The following is a 19,071-nucleotide window of genomic DNA, read 5'->3' on the forward strand; positions in this document are numbered from 1 at the left end:
GACAGAGAAGTCATCTTGCGTCTCAGTGCGCGACCGACCAACCGATCGATCCAACCGCCAATGACCATCGCCTGAGCAACTCGAGCAGACTGGCGGCCTAACGCGCAGATTCAGATGCAGGAACTAAGTCCCGACCGGGCGACCACTCGCTGTGTTCTCTTTCTGGCGGAGTGGAAAGACTCTCATTTTGCCGGCTTTAAAGGTTGATCCGAACGAAAGACATACTAGCACTCCGGACGACAGACAGACACTAACTGCCTCACAAATGCGGACGAGAGACAGACCCAGACTGACTCAGACTGACTCCAGACTCACCCAGACTGACCCACTGGTGAGCTCATAGCGCCCGTTAAATGCACGTGAACAGGCAACCTTTTCCACCAGAGGGAGACACCAAAGCTGCGACTGCCACAGCGGCGCCACCGGCAGAAACGGAGGGCGACTTGTGCTGTGGCGCGCTCTTCAAAACAGCAGTTTTCACCACGGTTCAGAGGCCTTCCCGATGATTAAACAATGTAGTAGTAGCAATTTTACTTCTGTATTTAGAACTAATAGTAATGGTTGTCCAGAAACTGAAGTGATGTCTTTCGGAAAAGTTCCTGGCAAAACTGAACCATTAGAACCTGCATTCAGCCTTGTTGTAACAAATAGCTACTGACGGTTGTAACACAAGTTTTCTCTACCAGTATATGCATATAATTTACCAAGCGTTATTTGTAATGTAGCAAACGGTTGCTAGAAGCTGCAATGCGTAGTGACACCTTTTAATTTGGGCCCTTTGAATTTGATAAACTATTTTTTTTTTTAATTCTGTGTTTGCAATAGACTCTTTTTAAAAAATACGAAATGCAAATGTTGTCTGCAAGCAATAGCAGACTTTTTTCTAATAATTATTGAAGACACAAAACTACTATTACATATTTTCTGTAGTTAAATATGGTGTAATTTTTATGTGACAACGTAAAATTGTGATTCGGACCAAATCTCGGGCTATCGTCACAACCTTTAGCGTTACGCTTTCCAAACCCATCTCAGACACCGTCTAGAAGCTTTAACTCGTCACTGATTACTTCTTGATGTGTTTTGACACACAGTCTCGTGGATCATTACTTGTGCTGAGTTTTCACAGCATCGCCATTAGGCAGTGGAGGAATTCCTTACTTGAGGGGAAGTCAAATAAAATTTGTTTTATGGTTGGAGCTGTCGTTTCGGTTTATTATTTAACCAAGACCGAAGGAACAAATTTTGTTACAGGATCGGCCGACTTTCTTGGAGTAATCCACTTCGAAACGACTTTCGTGACTCCTGGTGTGACAGGCGAATCACCTTCCAAAACGCGGGACTCTGCTGTAATTACGTCGTCTGCTGAGGTAAGCTGAAACTGCTGCTTGCACAGCCGTGTAATGGACTGATCTTAAACGGCGACAGTGTACACAAACTTTCGATCACAAAGGTATTAAAACTGTAACAGCGCATTTTTATTGCTGCGCTTAGTGGCCGCGCGATAAGATACGCCATGTCAGTAATTGTGCGGCCTCTCCTGCCGGAGGTTCGAGTCCTCCCTTGGGCATGGATGTGTGTGTGTTGTTCTTAGCATAAATTAGTTTAAATGGTGTGTAAGTCTAGGTACCGATGACCTGAGCAGTTTGGTCCCTTATGATCTGAGACCATTTGAGCATTTTTATTCATTGCTTATAAAGAGAAACAGGTGTTATTGTAATAATTATTGGAGACACAAAACTGCTATTATACATTTTCTGTGGTAAATATGCTGTAATTTATATGTAACAGCTGCCCAGCGAGCTTCAAACGTACCATGCAATTTCTAACTATCGTCCGTTAGCACACATTACTATTGATAGATTTTCAACAAGGCAGATGACTGCTGCGTTGAAATATTGTAGGACGGCTTGGGAAACGTGGGTTACAAATAGAACAGAACATATGTCAATCGCTGTTGCTCATAATCATGACATATTGTAGTGCGGTTCGTGGGGTATTTTAGAGTTGAATATTGGTTCAAATGGTTCAAATGGCTCTGAGCACTATGGGACTCAACATCTTAGGTCATAAGTCCCCTAGAACTTAGAACTACTTAAACCTAACTAACCTAAGGACATCACACACACCCATGCCCGAGGCAGGATTCGAACCTGCGACCGTAGCAGTCCCGCGGTTCCGGACTGCAGCGCCAGAACCGCTAGACCACCGCGGCCGGCAGTTGAATATTATTTGCTAATTTGTTGACATCTTCTGGAAAGAAAATTGTGTGGGCCTTAATTGTTACGAGAACACAAATGGAATCGCACTACAATAGATGGTTGCGAACGTATCTAATGTGCACAATGTAATTAGAGGGGGCACACAGAAAATTCTGTATAGAGTGTGATTCAGTGAGCCATCTAATTTAGAGATTTTCGGTAATCGTTGTACTTCGTGTACATTCAGCCATCCACATGACCTCTTGTTGCTTTTCCTTCTTTTCTCTCATGCGCCGACTCGTATCTGAAACAATAGGACCAATCACGAAATAATTAATCCAGAATTATTTTTGAATCTCAATACACTATATTTTAAAATGTGGCCTACAGCATACATTCAAGAGAGCAACGCTACTGTCTCTCTCTCATTAAATCCAAATAACCGCAGAATGATCAAAAATGAGACGAACTACTTCTCATTAAAAAGAATGTGTCGTTTCCAATTGATTGCATCAAGGAGTGTGTCTTTTCCAGTTCGAGGCGTACATCATGAGATAACTTATCTATGAGATCATACGAATTTAAAAAAATATTGGGAGCTGTTTTCTATAAAGAATAAAGATTAATAAAAGTCTTCCATGAGCAAAGAAAGAAAAGAAAAATTTCTTTCTTTATTGACTATTTCTTTGTTACACCACAATGCGCCCACTGGCTGCTGGGAACAGAAACTTGTCAGTGGATGGTCACAGCAGCCAGTCTTGCGCAGCGTTATTTACAGTATTTATGACATATTAACGTAGAATATGGGGTAATAGTTTCTTTCCATCTTGTTTTCCACTTTGTTACTTTCCCTTTGTAACAAATTTACGGAATTATACATCTACTTCATTCACATCACTTTTACATTCCATAATTCCCAACTATGCATTTCAAAACACTTTTTACAGTGCAAATAAGCATGAAAGTTGTTGAAGTACTTACATCTAAATGCTTAATCTCCTTAACTTGATTTTGTGTTCACCGGCAAATGTGGCTACATTTATAAAAGTCGTACAAAAAGCTCCTTTCACATAGAAAAATACAAATTACAGAAACGTCACAATATTTACAATTATTTCGACTCATTTCATGGAGTCATGAATCAGCTTAAAGTCCCGTTCTATTTGGACATTTTCCATAGTGCGATACTTTTGTTTGGCGGGAATTGGTACCAGTAGTCAGTGTAGAGAGAAAGATGCCGCTATTATTTGACGCATCAGCAGCAGTATTGTCAAATACGTCAACTTGTGAAATTCTGCGTCACCTTCCGTTGTTTGTGACTCCTTTCGACAGTCACAGATTCTCCAAGAATGTTTCCTATACTTTTAATTGTCGTTAGCAAGGTCCAAAGTCTCACTCCCGGGTTCTGAGTTACATTGCCCTCTTTTTATTATTATTATATGTTCATTGCGCTGTATGTTGCCTTTCGTACGGCAAGTTACTTTCTTGACCAGGCTGACACCTACCACAGTCCAACACGCAGTACCACACTGTTATTAGTTTCGTAAATTCTAGCCTTCGCACATCTACAATTTATTATTGAACTGCATGAAAGAAAATCGTCATAACTTCTTAACGGTTTGCGTTAGGACGTTCAAACTGCACGGTTGGCCGCGGGCATGATGGGAATTAGTATGCGCATGCATGGTTTGGTTTAGTGACGGAGCGCACTTTATTTTGGATGAGTTCGTCGATAAGCAAAATTGGCGCATTTGGGGGACTGAGAACCCGCATTTCGCGATCGAGAAGTTCTTCACTCTCAATGGGTGACTGTGTAGTGTGCAATTTACAGTCACGGAATAATCAATGCAATAGTCCTTGAAGGCACGGTGGCTGCCGAACGACATGTGACGGTTTTGGAAGGTGATTTCATCCCCATTATCCCAAGTGACCCTGCTTTCGACAAGATGTGGTTCATGCAATACGGAGCTCGACCCCATCGAAGCAGGGGAGTCTTTGATGCCGTGGAGGAGCATTCTGGCTCTGGGAAAGGCAGAGGCCACTGGCATGGGCCTCGATTGGCGGCCATATGCTCCCCATCTGAACACATGGGGCTATAATAAAGACAAGTTGCACAGAAATAACCTCTAAAACGACTGCCGAGCTGAAAACAGCCATTCAGGAGGTCATCGACAGAGTCGATGTTCCGACACTTCAGCGGGTTGTGCAGAATTTCGCTATTCGTCTGCGCCACATCATCGCCAATAATGGCAGGCATGTCGAACATGTCATAGCCTAAATCCGAATATCTAAAATGATATTTACATGTTGAGTGAAGTGTGTGCATGTCGTGGTGTGTAACTCATTTACCTTCTTTCAAATAGTTCAATAATTGTCACCATGTACATAGTGTTTTATATAGTTACTCTTTATGAAGTCACATTTTCAACGTACCTAGGCCATACAGTATTCCACATATCGGGTCTCATTGTTACATGACGACCGTTCGTTTCATTTTTGTGGCATAGTTGTTTGTATTTGGTAAGAGATAATTATTTTTCGCTTAGACGTGACATATATAGTTACAGATAAACACTTGCTTTCTTTCACAGATATATTAATTCTAGCTGAGTAAATGTATTTATTAGGTAAAAGATAACCAAGCAGTTTCTTTCTCATTTAAAGGTAGGATTCAAAGTTCATAGCCCGATATGTTAGGGTTCACCGGCAAGTTCAAGTATTTTACGCAATTCAGCCAATCCATCAAGCAATTTGCAGCTCCTAAGAAAGATCTTTCCAGCGTATACATTTTTGAGGCTAAGTTCTACTTGTGATGGAACAAGCAAGAAAATAATAGGCATATCAACTGCCTATGAAGAAAATCACTCCTACTTACACATCAGCGAAGAAATGAGTATTAGCCCGTTCACATGCTCATCACCATTCATTGCTACTACGATATATGACAATTTAAAATTGACTTTTATCATCCTGGAAATGTATGTTAGCATTCAGTAAACATAACTCGCTGGTAATTTCGGATTTGTTTAAGTAGAGTGCAATTTATGCTGTCAAGCATTTATGTAGTAGAGACTTTCACATTTAAAAGTGTGTTCATTTCTACGTTTCACTATCTTTAGTTCTTTCTTCTAGTTACACTTGAAACTGAGTAAGAACCCAAGATCTTAACTCTGAGCTCACAACTGTTTTGAGATGCGAGGACACGCTATTTAGTTCCCATTCACTATTTTTACCGAACTATAATACTTTCACTTGTTCACTTCTGTGACATTTGCTACGAGTGAGTGTCGTATTTCCATGCAGCTTATTACAAATAAATCATCTCATACACACACTCACACAACATGACTGCGTGGCCCTTTACTCGGTACTAACCACCCTATTCCTTAAATAAACCTTAACTAGCTTCCGTGACATGCTCCCTCATCATTCCCCACATGTGTTCTAAATTATTTAAAACTAAAAAGGGGACCCTCCATACTGTAAATCACGGATTTTGATGCACTTCAAATATGTTGTAGAGGCACGTACCCTGAGTACCTTGCTATCCGGTTTTTTAGCGACGGGTCTTTGTTTTTGAGAAAATCGATTTTGAAGTTCATTGTGCGTTTTGTATACCCGTAACACAACGCATATTTCGAGCAAGTCAGCGTTGCGCAGCGGTAAAGGTTCACGAATACCGCGCTCAAGGTACTGTGTTTGAATCTTGCTCGTGTAATTTTTTTTTAAATCTACCGAATTTTTCAATTTTATTTCAAATAATATGAACGAACAGTATAAGGTGTGCGAAATTATAAAGATATATTCAATTACTGATTTTTTCAAATATTCATCCCGTTCGTGGTTCGCAGTTGGAGTTCCAAATGTTCATACAACTGTCGCTTCTTGTATTACCTGAAATCGATCTCCGCCCATTATCGTCCTCTCTCCCGTGAATACCGTTAGCCTTAACGGGAACCCCAGCTCCTAGTTGCAGCCAATGAGGATGCGAGTTGCATTCCTTTACGTTCGCATCTAACTACAGTGTGTAAACTTTTAGATGGCAGACCTCTCCCTAGTCCTGAATCGGTAGAAGTCGTTAAACGTCGGGAGGCTTCGGTATGCACGCAGTTTCGACTGCTACCAACATTACGTAGCTGACTGTGTAACTGTACGCCCGTGCTTCGCAACGGAGAAAATCTCGGAAAGTTGTTGACCGATTGATTTAAAATTTTGGCACAACGTTTTTTTAGGAATACGCCCGTGGTTTTATATACTTTTTTAACACGTTTGCGAAACGTGTTGCGAATAGTGTTAGTAGTGAAGAACAAAACGTCATGCCTGACCCGGCACTTTTTTACGCATCTCGATGTTTACCACGTCATATCTCCTGAATTATATGCCGTAAAGAGACATAAATTTGCCGGCGCATTTACTGATATATGTGGATATTGCATGCAAAATATGTTGCGATTATAGTTAATAGTAACGAAATAATACATTAAAACGTCTTGCCTACTGCGGCAGATTTACGGTATGTACTGAGAAACCTTTTTTCCTTTCATTATTTTGTGGGGGGAGTCTGCGAGAAAAATTTTCGTAAAGGTTTGAAATTGTTATGTAACGTTTGTTGCTAGTCGCTAAGTGCTCTCATTCTCAAATAGTGGATGCATAAATCTGGGTATTTTCCCGCGGTGGCATCTCATTGTTTATGACGTCATATCTCCTCAAGAATGTGTCTTATTTCTTTTTCTTTCGGCTAGGAACCTTCGTGGGCGTTCGGAGAACAACTCACCAAAGTTTCATTGCAACCGGATGAATGGTTTGTGAGCACATAGTAGACAAACATATATATATATATATATATATATATATATATATATATATTTTAATGTACATGACGATTTCAGTTTCGTTCACGAACAACATTTAAAGCCAGTTTTACTTCCAAGTCTTTCGTCTACTTTCGTGTAAGCATGACGCGCAATTTGTAGTGCCAGCACTGCAACTGGTAGGCGTGCCTTGCCCCCCCCCCCTCCAACGACACCAGTCCCCACCCTCGCCAGCCAATGCTTGCTTCGTCCTGTCCCCGCACTCCCCTCACAACTCTACGGCTTACAGTTAACACACTGTACAGATTCAGTTGCTCGCAAAGCGTCTCTAGTGTCGTGAGTTAGAAAAATTCTGTGAAATGGAAGAACAAAGTGTTTCTGTAGTAGTGCAGCCAGAAGAAGATCCACAAGTAGAGGAGTTGAACGAAGAATCAAAAGGCGAAATCACAAATGCCATTAAATACTCCGAAAATCTACTCCGCGATCTCATGGCCGAAAGACAGATCCTCATTGATGATGAATTGATAATTACAACGAAGAAGATAAATTGGGAGAATATGATGCGAACCACAAACGGAATGAATAATTGAAAAAATTAATAACTGAATATATCTTTATAGTTTCGCGCATTTGTTGATATTATTTGAAATAAAATTGAAAAATTCGGTAGATTTTGAAAAAAAAAAATACATGGAGCAGGAATCGAACACAGTATCTCCAGTACGGTAGCTGTGAACCTTTACTGCTGCGTTACACTGACTTCCTCGAAATAAAGGTTGTGTTACGGGTATACAAAGCCCACAACGAACTTCAAAATCGATTTTTTCAAAAACCAAGGTCGTCGCTAGAAAACCGGATAGCCAGGTACTCAGGGTAAGTACCTCTACAAAATATCTGAAGCTCATCAAAATCCGTGATTTACAGTATGGAGGGTTCTCTTGTAAGATTTTCTATGGGACAGTCATACCACAACCACAACGTTGCATAGCATTTTGGAAACTTCATGTTGTGTCACGTATCACACATAGGGATATATGTTCCTCATTTATAATTTCCTTTTGCTAACGCTACATTTAGCCACACCTTTTAGATATTTGCTTTCATGGCTCAAAGTAGTACTCTGTTCAGCGTTTTCTCATGAACACCATTTTTCCTAAAACATGTCACGTTGGCCAATCTTTATTTCTTACTTGGAGCTTTCTATTCTGTACACTCATCAAATGGCTCTGAGCACTATGGGACTTAACTTCTGAGGTCATCAGTGCCCTAGAATTTAGAACTACTTAAACCTAACTAATCTAAGGACATCGCACACATCCATGCCCGAGGCAGGATTCGAACCTACGACCGTAGCGGTCGCGCGGTTCCAGACTGTAGCGCCTAGAACCGCTCGGCCACTTCGGCCGTCTGTACACTCATCTATTTATGTTTCGTAGATTTAGATTTCTACATACTTTCTCCATGTGTCTTTGTGTTCAGATCCCCTTTTTTGTACATATTTGTGTATATCCTTGTAGCTTAGTATCCGTACTTGAAAATACTCATTTTGTTGTAAATATTCGTAGTTTGCAAATAGTTTGTAATCAATAAATGTAGTTAAATTTTTAGATTTAATGGTAGCACTTAGCTGTTTTGCATTCGTAGTTTAGTTTCTTCGTGTTAGTTTTATTCTTAAATGTAGGTAGCTATTTCATTTTAAATTGGGATTGGACCTCGCCCTCCTCACTAGTCGGTGGACTTAGCATGTTCAATTTGAGTTTTCGGCCGGCTGGGGGTGGGGAGGGGGAGGAGTGGGGGGGGGGGAAGCTCTGTTGCTGTCTGCAACTACAATTATACGAGGTACTGCATGCCCCCTACTACGCCAGATGGCGTCCCCCTGTTGGGGCGAGCTCTGATGAGTGCGATTCGCCTCCAAATCGTGCGTTGGTGGAGCGTTTCTCACTCCTCCATTTTCATTCATGTTATTGTCACCACATTTTCCCAACTATTTCCATGGCCATTACTGTTGTTGTTACGGCGTGCCGTAATCTGATATCCGGGCTTGTACCTACGTTCTCCCTTACACCTATAATTATTATTAATTGCGTGGTAACTCGCGCTTCCACGCTTATTACTGTTGTTCTCTATCTGGTAAGTAGCAGGGTGCCAGCCGCCGAAATTTTGATTACCGTTATTACCGTTTCTACGGTTCCCGTTACCTCTTGGTTTTCCTTGCTAATTCGAGTTGTTAGTTTGTACGTTTGTACCTTCATGGATATGATCAGTGGAATCTGAGACTGACAAAAAATACTCTAAATCCGACTCAGGCACTGTGGCTAGTTTTTCACGGACAATTGACGGTAATTTTGCCTTTAGCGTTTTTGAAACGCCTGCTTATACTTTTCAGAATACTTTCTTCAACCCCGTCGTTTACGATTATAGGATTCCAGATAGAACACTTGACGTCTCAATCTTTCCTGCACCGAATTTGACCAAAATTCGTCAAGAAAAGCTTGCTCGAAGTGAGCAAGCATTTGACACTTTTCTGCTACATTCTTTGCCCTCAGAATCACCTTGAAAGAAATCTACCGTGTAGTGTATCTTTTGACTCTCTGTCCAGTTACATTGTAGCACATTTTGAAAATCTTTTATAAGCACCGTAGTTTGCACTTTCTTTAATTTCACCCGAAATACTTGAAAATGATGATGTTTTAACAAGCTTTTATCCAGCAGTTCACATGAAAGTGACGGTCTTGCGGCTGTGGCAGACGGTTCTGTCATGGGTGTAGTTACTCCATAACACATATGATCATTAGTGAAAACTGGTAGTTGAGTGACCTTACTACAGAGGGGGCAAATAAAAGGGACCCGGACGAGTGGATGCGACTGGACGTGAATTAGTGGCAGCAGCAACTCCGTCTTCAGGCCACGAGTGGCCTACCGGGACCATCTGACCGCCGTGTCATCCTCCGTGGAGGATGCGGATAGGAGGGGCGTGGGGTCAGCACACCGCTCTCCCGGTCGTTATGATGGTATTCTTGACCGAAGCCGCTACTATTCAGTCGAGTAGCTCCTCAATTGGCATCACGAGGCTGACTGCACCCAAAGAATGAGGAACAACTCTCTCCTCAGTACTTCACTGGCAGAGCACCTCTAGCGAGAGCGAATCGGAGTGCGACTCTATATTGAGTCCTTGCGATTAAGCGTTGTTCACTGTGTTGGCTGCCATACCTATTGTGCGGTGTGAATGGACAGAGTTATAGTTAAATGCCTGCAAGCAAAGTTTTGAGTGGCATCGTGGTGGACTAGAGGCGAATAGGAGTCCTTGACATCATCGAGGTGTAGGGAGAGTTTGATTGGCGAGGGTCAATCTAGATAGAACGAGGGTTATCTTATTTTTCAGCAGCGAGCGGCGCAGACAGCAGTCATCACAGCTTACGGTATTGTGCGCTACAGCTCTTGCGAGCCCCATATTTCCTCCACAACAGTACACTTCACTGCATTTCACACGCGACAGCCTCGACCGTACCTAGTAACATTCTAACGGATAATTATTCAAGTTGAGTAGGCGCGGCTCTCAGCCATTCTTCCAAGTCAATAACAATCTTAAACTATGTATAGAAATCTCTTTAGCGAATCCTATTCTTAAGAGGTAACTTCACATTCCGAAAAGAACCCGGAAATAACTTGTTCAGTTCATAACTAAAAGTGTCACTGTGATTTCTCAGAATTTTTGCAAATAAATAATAATTTTCGTTAGTTTCATGTTTTTCTTACACTAACTAGCACTATTCCAGTACCCAAGTATCCCACTAGTAACATAAATTTTTTTTTGAATTTTTGTGTCATTTCCTTACACCGGACGACTCCAGAAGATATTTATTGCTGAAAATTTTTCAGGCATGTCTCTTTATAACGTTAGGAGCGTCTGTCTGACTTCTGTACTACTGTGGGGGTGGAAATTGACTCTTCCAGGAGCCACAGGGTAAAGGGTACATCTCAGATTAATCCGTTGCGCAGAATGACAGAATAGCACCCACACGCTCACACACTTACAGGAACATCCAATCCTATAGCCACTTCATTTTCCAAATGATTCTGCATAATTGAGATGCCATCATATGGCTGGATCACTACGTCATCTGCTGAACACATAGAAAAAGCACTCCACCGGGACCATCTGACCACCGTGTCATTCTCCGAGGAGGATGCAGATAGGAGGGGCGTGGGTCAGCACACCGCTCTCGGTCAAGTAGCTGCTCAATTGACATCACGAGGCTGAGTGCACCCCGAAAAATGGCAATTGCACATGACGGCTGGATGGTTACCCATTCAAGTGCCAGCCACACCCAACAGCGCTTAATTTCGGTGATCTCACGGGAACCGGTGTATCCACTGCGGCAAGGTGGTTGCCGCTGAACCAATAGAGCTTCCCATTAATCGATGTTGTGTAGTAGTTTCTTGCGCAGCATTGGGCCCTTATTTACGTACGAGGTGTTATCGCACTGAAGCGTTTTCATTTGCATTTTAAATTATTATATTGTTTTCTCCCTCAGTGGGGTATTCTGGACTTTGCTACACACTTTCATCTACAATGCTGTTCACTTCTCTATTGGGTTCCACAATTTTGCTTGATGATTTTTGTTTTGTTAATTGGACAACAAAATTAAATTCCGTTTTATAACTTCACTCACAACTATTATTACGAAGCTACTTTTCTTTGGAGTTGGTAGGAAAAAAATTTTACCTACCTGAATGCTATGAGCAAAGCAATCTAATCAACAGTGATAAAGCTGGTTTTAATGAACGTTCTGGCAATGAACTTTCGGCTTCTAGTGAAATGGTAATGGTATGCAAGAAAGATTATTAAAGACTTTTAAAAATGCTGCAAAATCATCTGGCAGATCAATCGTTTGATCCCTCATTAAGCCCAGATAACAGCAAAATGGCTCTGAGCACTATGGGACTCAACTGCTGTGGTCATAAGTCCCCTAGAACTTAGAACTACTTAAACCTAACTAACTTAAGGACAGCACACAACACCCAGCCATCACGAGGCAGAGAAAATCCCTGACCCCGCCGGGAATCGAACCCGGGAACCCGGGCTTGGGAAGCGAGAACGCTACCGCACGACCACGAGATGCGGGCAGATGACAGCTAAACGATAAAAAATGAGATGAACTCTTTCTCATAAAAAAGTGAAGGTGTCACTTTCAATTGATTGCGCCTAGGACTGACTGTTTTGGTTTCGAAGCGTACATCATGAATAAACTTATGTATGAGATCATACGAAATCAAAAGTATTATGACCTGTTTACTATAAAGAATAAATACTGCCATAAGCAAAACAATTGTCTTCCCATATTGACTGCTTCCTTATTACACCACAGTATCGTAATTATGTTCTCGTTAATGAACAAAGCTATATTTTCGAGTCAGTTTTCTCAGTTTGGTAATAGACGTTCATAATCAGATACCGTAGGCAGTTTATTTCCAGATCTTCTCTTTATTCAAAAGGCAATGTCGTTACTGACTGACTCATCATGTGTCCAGTGTCCAGCCTAAAACGCTAAGGACAGAAACTTGGATTTTGGAGAAGATGTGGATCTTATGCTGTAGGCGTTGTTTAAGAAGGAAACAGGGGGGGGGGGGGGGGGCGAAACAGGGGAGAACGGCTCTTACGACAATTTAGAAGCTAGATTTACGAAAATTGGTGTTCGTTTATACGTCAGAAATAAAGAAATACGTGTTCTAGCAGTTTTGGAAATTTAACCTTATGGAGGTGAAATAGGGGGTGAAAGTTTTTTTAAAAATACATAATTATTAAAGGACTACTAAGGTGTTTTAAAAGCTACATCTATGAACACAGGTTTTTTACTTCTCGGTTACAAATAAAAATTACTTGTTTACTATTTTTTTAATTGAACCACTAAGGGAATGAAATAGGGGACGAAGTTTTATATGAAAATATATTGTTATGAAATCAGCCGATAAAAATAGACCTATATGAATTTTTTGGAATTCACACTGCCTTATGTTCTGAGGAACCGCTCCAGATTCTGAGGTTGCTAATGCACACTTGGTGGTGGCGCTGAATGGCGGTGCCTGTTAGAAGCCTAGGGGTAGAAGAAATTTTCACAGCCAGTTTAAGGCTTCCAAGGGAAGAGAGTTGGTGGCGTTAAGTTCCTGAAAGCAGACATACACCAACGTGATGAGTTAAATTCCAACTCAGTTTCCGGTGAGGGAATTTGACATTGCTGTCGGTGATCCGTAGCTCAGATGGGAAAGTTAAGTTGACAGCCACGTGGTGGTTTTCGAGAGAGCAGCAGCCTATGTGTAGCATTGGGTTCCTCGCCCTGCCCTTATTTTATCTAGAACGACATACGCAGATCGCCACACTACACAAACACTCCTTACTTTCAGCACAGGATACTTGATACTTCACAATAGTTCAGAAGAAGGCAATAACAAATAACCACTAGCAACATGCTCTGGTTGTAACGGGATTCTCGGATCGGAGCCTGTGTCTCATTTCCTTGTTATGGAACCGATTTTAACATTTTCTTCGGGGAAATGCGCCGCGTACGTATACAACCTAGTTATTCTATGGAAGTGCAACAGACCGAGAAAAGGAAGGTGTTTCAACTACGACACAGTATTAATTCCTTTAAGAATATGCAAAGAAATTATTGAATTGTACACAAAGGACAGATTCCTGTCATTATCCTTTCATATAAAGATTGGAATAATTGGACATTAGTAACTGGGTAATGCCAGGTAGTAACTAGTGAAGAGATGAATTTTTCAACAAACTAAATATTATACTTGCACATCCATCTTTAAGGGGCAGATGGAGATAGAAATAACATCTATGATATCTTAATTTGCAGACTATTTCTTGGGGATTGCGGAGTCAACTGAACTGGATAGCCAACGAGTACCCAGGTTTCCCAGTCTTTATAACAGAGAACGGCGTATCCAATTCTGGAGGGCGAAACGACAGCGACCGCATTGAATTCTATACTGTAAGTAGGATTTTACACAGAGATATAGTAACCATTTTCATCTTCCTAAAGTCGCTTCATTACCTGCAATGTGCTGTATTATTTCTAGGGATATCTCGGAGCTGTTCTAGAGTCGATACACGAAGACGGTGTTCTGGTTATCGGATACTTGGCATGGAGTCTCATGGACACTCTAGAATGGAACTCAGGATTTACGTAAGTAACTGTCCGCGATGTGAGTAATTCATCTCTTGAATTAAACAATACAGAAAACCATAAACACATCCATACATGTTATAAAAGTAGATGTACGTATATATGTGCATAAGTATGTTCTACAGTTCCTCCTAAACCATTCTACTAATTTCAACCAAACTAGGAATACGTATCACTGTCAGGAATGAATCGCTGTTGGAGAAAAACCGCCTTCCTATCAAAGTGAAGTGAGTGGTATGAAAAAGCAGTGTACACCAAGGTGTGCGAATAACCGTACTTATTCATCGAGTATTTGACAATGACAGTATTTAGTGACTTGTAGCTAACCATATACAATTTAAAATCCTAACGAAACTTTAGCCGCTGAAAACACCCACAAAATAATGAAAGTAAAAAACCATTTACTACTTTTTCTTGTTCATGCAGTAAAACTGCCGCACGAAACATGACATTTTCCTTTATTTCTACTTTACCTGCTGACTCTACTTACGACACATTTTGATTACAGTATTCGCATATAGCACCAAATGAACCTACAAAATTATACCATAGTACGGCACACAGTTTAGAAGATATGGCATCATTACACTGAGATTCGTGAAAAACTGCCACATCATGGAAGGCCTTTTTAATTTATTACTTCTTCACTAATAACTATTCACAACACATCACGCAGACGGAAGCCATATATATCACTGGAGGTACGTACTAAATTATATATTTGCTGTAGAGCCTTGTGTTTAGTAATATGCAGAGAAAGATGTGCTTAGAAACGCTTTTGCTTCGACCGGCACTGTTATCTGGCGACAGATCTATCACATAATCTAGCATATAAAGCTTTACACAGCGGGAAGTAATCCGACTTCCGAGTTCTTGGATGCGACAAGGACGTCATTTTTTAAGAATTTCTTTACCATAGAAGCATATTAAGTAAAGACATGAAAAGCAATTTACAACAGATTACCGGCGAAGAGAAAACAATGTACTTGCGAAACGAGAAGATTAATTCTACTTATACGAGGGTACGCTGAAAACTAGTGTTTACGAATTATTTAATGTGGAAAGTTAATGTTTTTTTTAAAGTAAAACAAACGTTACTACCAGTCTACATCTTTACTCTTCACGTCTACATTGTGGAACGTTTGACTTTCTTGACGGAGCCAAAAGCAGGCCATTTCTCTCACCGCTTCATCGCTATCCAAGTGAATTCTTCGAAGGCGTTCTTTAAATTTTGTAAACAGATGAAAATCGCATAGGGACAAGTCGGGACCGAATGTATGATGATCCATTACAGCTAACCCAAGGCGTGGGATTCTTGCTGATGTCGCAGTGCTTACGTGCGGTCTAGGCATTTTAATGCTCAAGGAGAGGGTGCAGCAGTACATAACAGCACGCAGTTTCACACGCAACGACATAGTGACTCTTCACACCGTCATGTTACACGCTGGTAATTAATTCTATTCACAAAACATTTCGCAGACAGTATATGCATATGTCGTTGAACATACCCTTTACCTACAAAATGCCGGTCGCGGTGGTCTCGCGGTTCTAGGCGCGCAGTCCGGAACCGTGCTACTGCTACGGTCGCAGGTTCGAATCCTGCCTCGGGCATGGATGTGTGTGCTGTCCTTAGGTTAGTTAGGTTTAAGTAGTTCTAAGTTCTAGGGGACTGATGACCACAGCAGTTGAGTCCCATAGTGCTCAGAGCCATTTGAACCATTTTTTTTAACCTACAAAACACGTAGCGCAGAGGGTAGCCACATATACTACTGGATGTAACTGCTACATTGTACCATTACGCCACACATAGTTCAGCCGGTGCTTCGTAAGGATTCAGCTGCGACAAAATTAAACAGCAAGGCAGATGAAATATGTGTAGAAATATGTGTGAAATACGTTAGATGTATGTTAAATGTATTTGACATGTGCATCATTCTAAACCCCTGCGACGATTTAACAAATTTGGTACACATATTAGTAACGACCTGGACAGAAATACTGCGGGGGTAAGAGCCACCAGCCTCCTATTGGGATGGAGGTGATAACGTGGAGCGTGAAAGCAAAGACAACAGATAGATAGGCAGAAAGGAGGAAGGAGGAGATGTGTAGGGAGAGGGGGATGGGCAGATGGAATAAAAGATAAGGAGGAGAAGGGTGTGGAATTTGACGGGTAGGAGGAGATAGACAAAGGAGAATGGACACAAGTGGGTGGTGCAGATGGATAAAGAGGGGGAGGGAGGGAATGGACAGAGAGTGGGGTAGTAGCAGATGGACAGAGAGGGGTCAGGAGGAGATTGACAAAGAGTGGAGGGTGGAGAAGGGATGGAGAAAGTGGTTGGAGGAGATGGACGTAGAGGAGGAAATAAATTTGTTGGAAATGTCAATCAGGAGATCCACGACCTGTTTTAAATTTTTTATTTATTTTAGGGATTGAAAAACCAAATGTCAAGATCGCACATAAAATCTTATTCATTTGGATTGATTAAAAATTTCAGCTAACAATCCAGCTGTCTTCAGATCATTAGTGTTGATGCCACTGCGGCTTCACACATCATTAAAATCTTCCCTAAAATGACATCCATACGTGACATAATTAAAAACAGCTCTTCATCGTTCGAGGCCCGTGGTTATAAAACCGAGGCATTAAGCTGTTACAACTTAATAACAGACACAGTCAGTGTTTTCACCATTTTGTAACTGCTGTTACGCTGTTACGAAGTTATGTAAATACAGATTGCGTCAGTTACTAAGGTGTAACAGTTCAACGCCTTTCTTTTATCACAATCGTTCAATTATACGGGCCGCAAAAGATAAATAGCTGTTTTTAATTATGTCATGTATGGATGTCGTCTTTTTAGGGAAGATTTTAATGAATTCTGGAGCCGAAATGTCAGTAACAATAATCAAAAGTGTTTCATGATCTGAAGACGGCTAGATTCTTATCCGAAACTGGTAATCAATCTAAATAAAGAAGATTTTATGTGCGATACTCACTTCGTGGGTTTTCAGTTGCCAATATAATAAATAATTCTGAGATTTACACGAGAAGAGATGTACCAACAAAAAGTTGGAAAAAAACACTTACCTTGACACTGCCGGGTGTGACACGCATTTTCATGCTCAAGGGGGATGGTGCTCTATGTGTGGACGAACTCTTCGAAGCCGAAACTGGATTATAGCACATTGTTTCTCACGCACCGACATATTTACTCTACACACCGCGTTGTTACACGCTGGTAACAAGTAGTTCCGTTTGTACCTCCAGCAAACACTTTCCACTACATGAAATGTTTTTTCTGATTGTATTTATGTTCTTGTGTTAGAACTGAGTCGATCATACAAGATTCAGTACCACAAAATTCGCTCTTGTAGCTTATCACTTTCTTCCACTATCCTTTGAATTAACAAGGAAATCTCGAAATATGAGGCAATTACTCTAGAATACAAAGGCATCATGATTTACAGCAATCTAAAAATGAATTTATTACTTTCATCAGATGGGCAAGTATTGCATTTCAGATTTTTTCCTACATGTACTGTAGTTCTCACCTTGCTGATTAGTACCGGTACAACATGTTTAGCCTTGGGCTAAGGCGTAGTGGATTGCAAGCAACTGACGAATTTCGAGATTACATTCCGATTTCGGCATTTCGCATTTTCTCTAAATCAGTCGAAGTGATTATTTCAGTGTAGCTATAAGTAAGTCTAGCCGAGTACATGCCCCGTTCTTGTGCAGTGTCAACTTGTGATCCGCGTTTAGTTATCTGAACTTAAAGTGACGCGAAACTTTACCATTTCTTCCTTGCTAGTGTATTCCTCGCACTTTCACTACTTGTTGTCTTACGTTTCAGTGTACTGGCATATCGTATTGTACCTACCGATTTCTGTTGATCGATGAAAATGATACGAACTCTTCAAGGACTTAAGCATGCTTATACCAACTCACTGCGATGCAGCTAGTAATAAATCTGTCCGCTTATCCTCTTATCCACGCAACAAAGACACAAAATTCAGAAAAATATCAATTTATGCCTTGCATGACATAGCAGGATTCAGTGTGAAACTGTATGCGCTTGTACAAACCTCTTTAAGAAAGCTACCCACTGTGGAACGATAAGCAGTTTGAAAGGCAACATGTTATTACACTGAACAGAATTCTTCCTTTATTAGTCACTCTTGTCTAGTGTCTGAATATGTTTGTTGGTACTATATCCAGTAACATTCGTAGTTACTGTCTTATTCAGTATAACATAGCCAATTGTAATAGATTCTCTGCTCTGTCACATCCCATATTATTTATAGTACCATTCTATCGTCGATCATGACAATTGATTATATGAACACTCATGTTTTCTCTGCAGGGCTAAGTATGGTCTGTACGAGGTGGATTTCAGCAGTCCAAACAGGACAAGGACTCCCAAGGACTCGGCTGGCTTCATGGCAGAAATCTTCAGCAGTAAGCAGCTGCCCAACCAGTACAACCAATAGGATGTTCTTAGCTCAACAAACAAGACTTGTTCATCTGCTTGTCAACGCAGTTTTTAATATGATATTTCGCCAAACACAGCACAGTTAAATGAAGTAATACAAGTGCTGTATGCATGCATTCAATGTAGATATTTCCACGCACTGCTTATATAAATCAATTTCTGAAAATAAACGTTAGTACTTTTATCTCTTTGTCCTTTCCACTTCAGTAGGTATGACAGGACGTCGCAAGAAAAGCTCCACTGTATTTCTGTCGTAGCCTCGCTTGAAGCACAAAATACTAAAAACGGAAGACAACATTACAACAGGCGCAGGACTCGTTACACAAAGGAAATCTACACACACACACACACACACCAATCTTCACATATT

General features: G+C 41.0%; 1 protein-coding gene across 1 annotated transcript in view; it reads left to right on the forward strand.

Moving 5' to 3' along the window:
- Positions 1-18,838, forward strand: part of LOC126198973 (myrosinase 1-like) — a 63,556-nt gene extending 44,718 nt beyond the window's left edge. The window contains exons 8-11 of the mRNA XM_049935632.1: positions 1,255-1,370; positions 13,882-14,016; positions 14,105-14,211; positions 18,573-18,838. Of these exons, the coding sequence (XP_049791589.1) occupies positions 1,255-1,370; positions 13,882-14,016; positions 14,105-14,211; positions 18,573-18,699 (485 nt within the window). The 3' untranslated portion in view covers positions 18,700-18,838. The remainder of the gene's footprint in view (positions 1-1,254; positions 1,371-13,881; positions 14,017-14,104; positions 14,212-18,572) is intronic.
- Positions 18,839-19,071: the final 233 nt, after the last annotated feature.

This window comes from Schistocerca nitens, chromosome 8 (assembly GCF_023898315.1).
Source record: "Schistocerca nitens isolate TAMUIC-IGC-003100 chromosome 8, iqSchNite1.1, whole genome shotgun sequence".
Taxonomy (NCBI): domain Eukaryota; kingdom Metazoa; phylum Arthropoda; class Insecta; order Orthoptera; family Acrididae; genus Schistocerca; species Schistocerca nitens.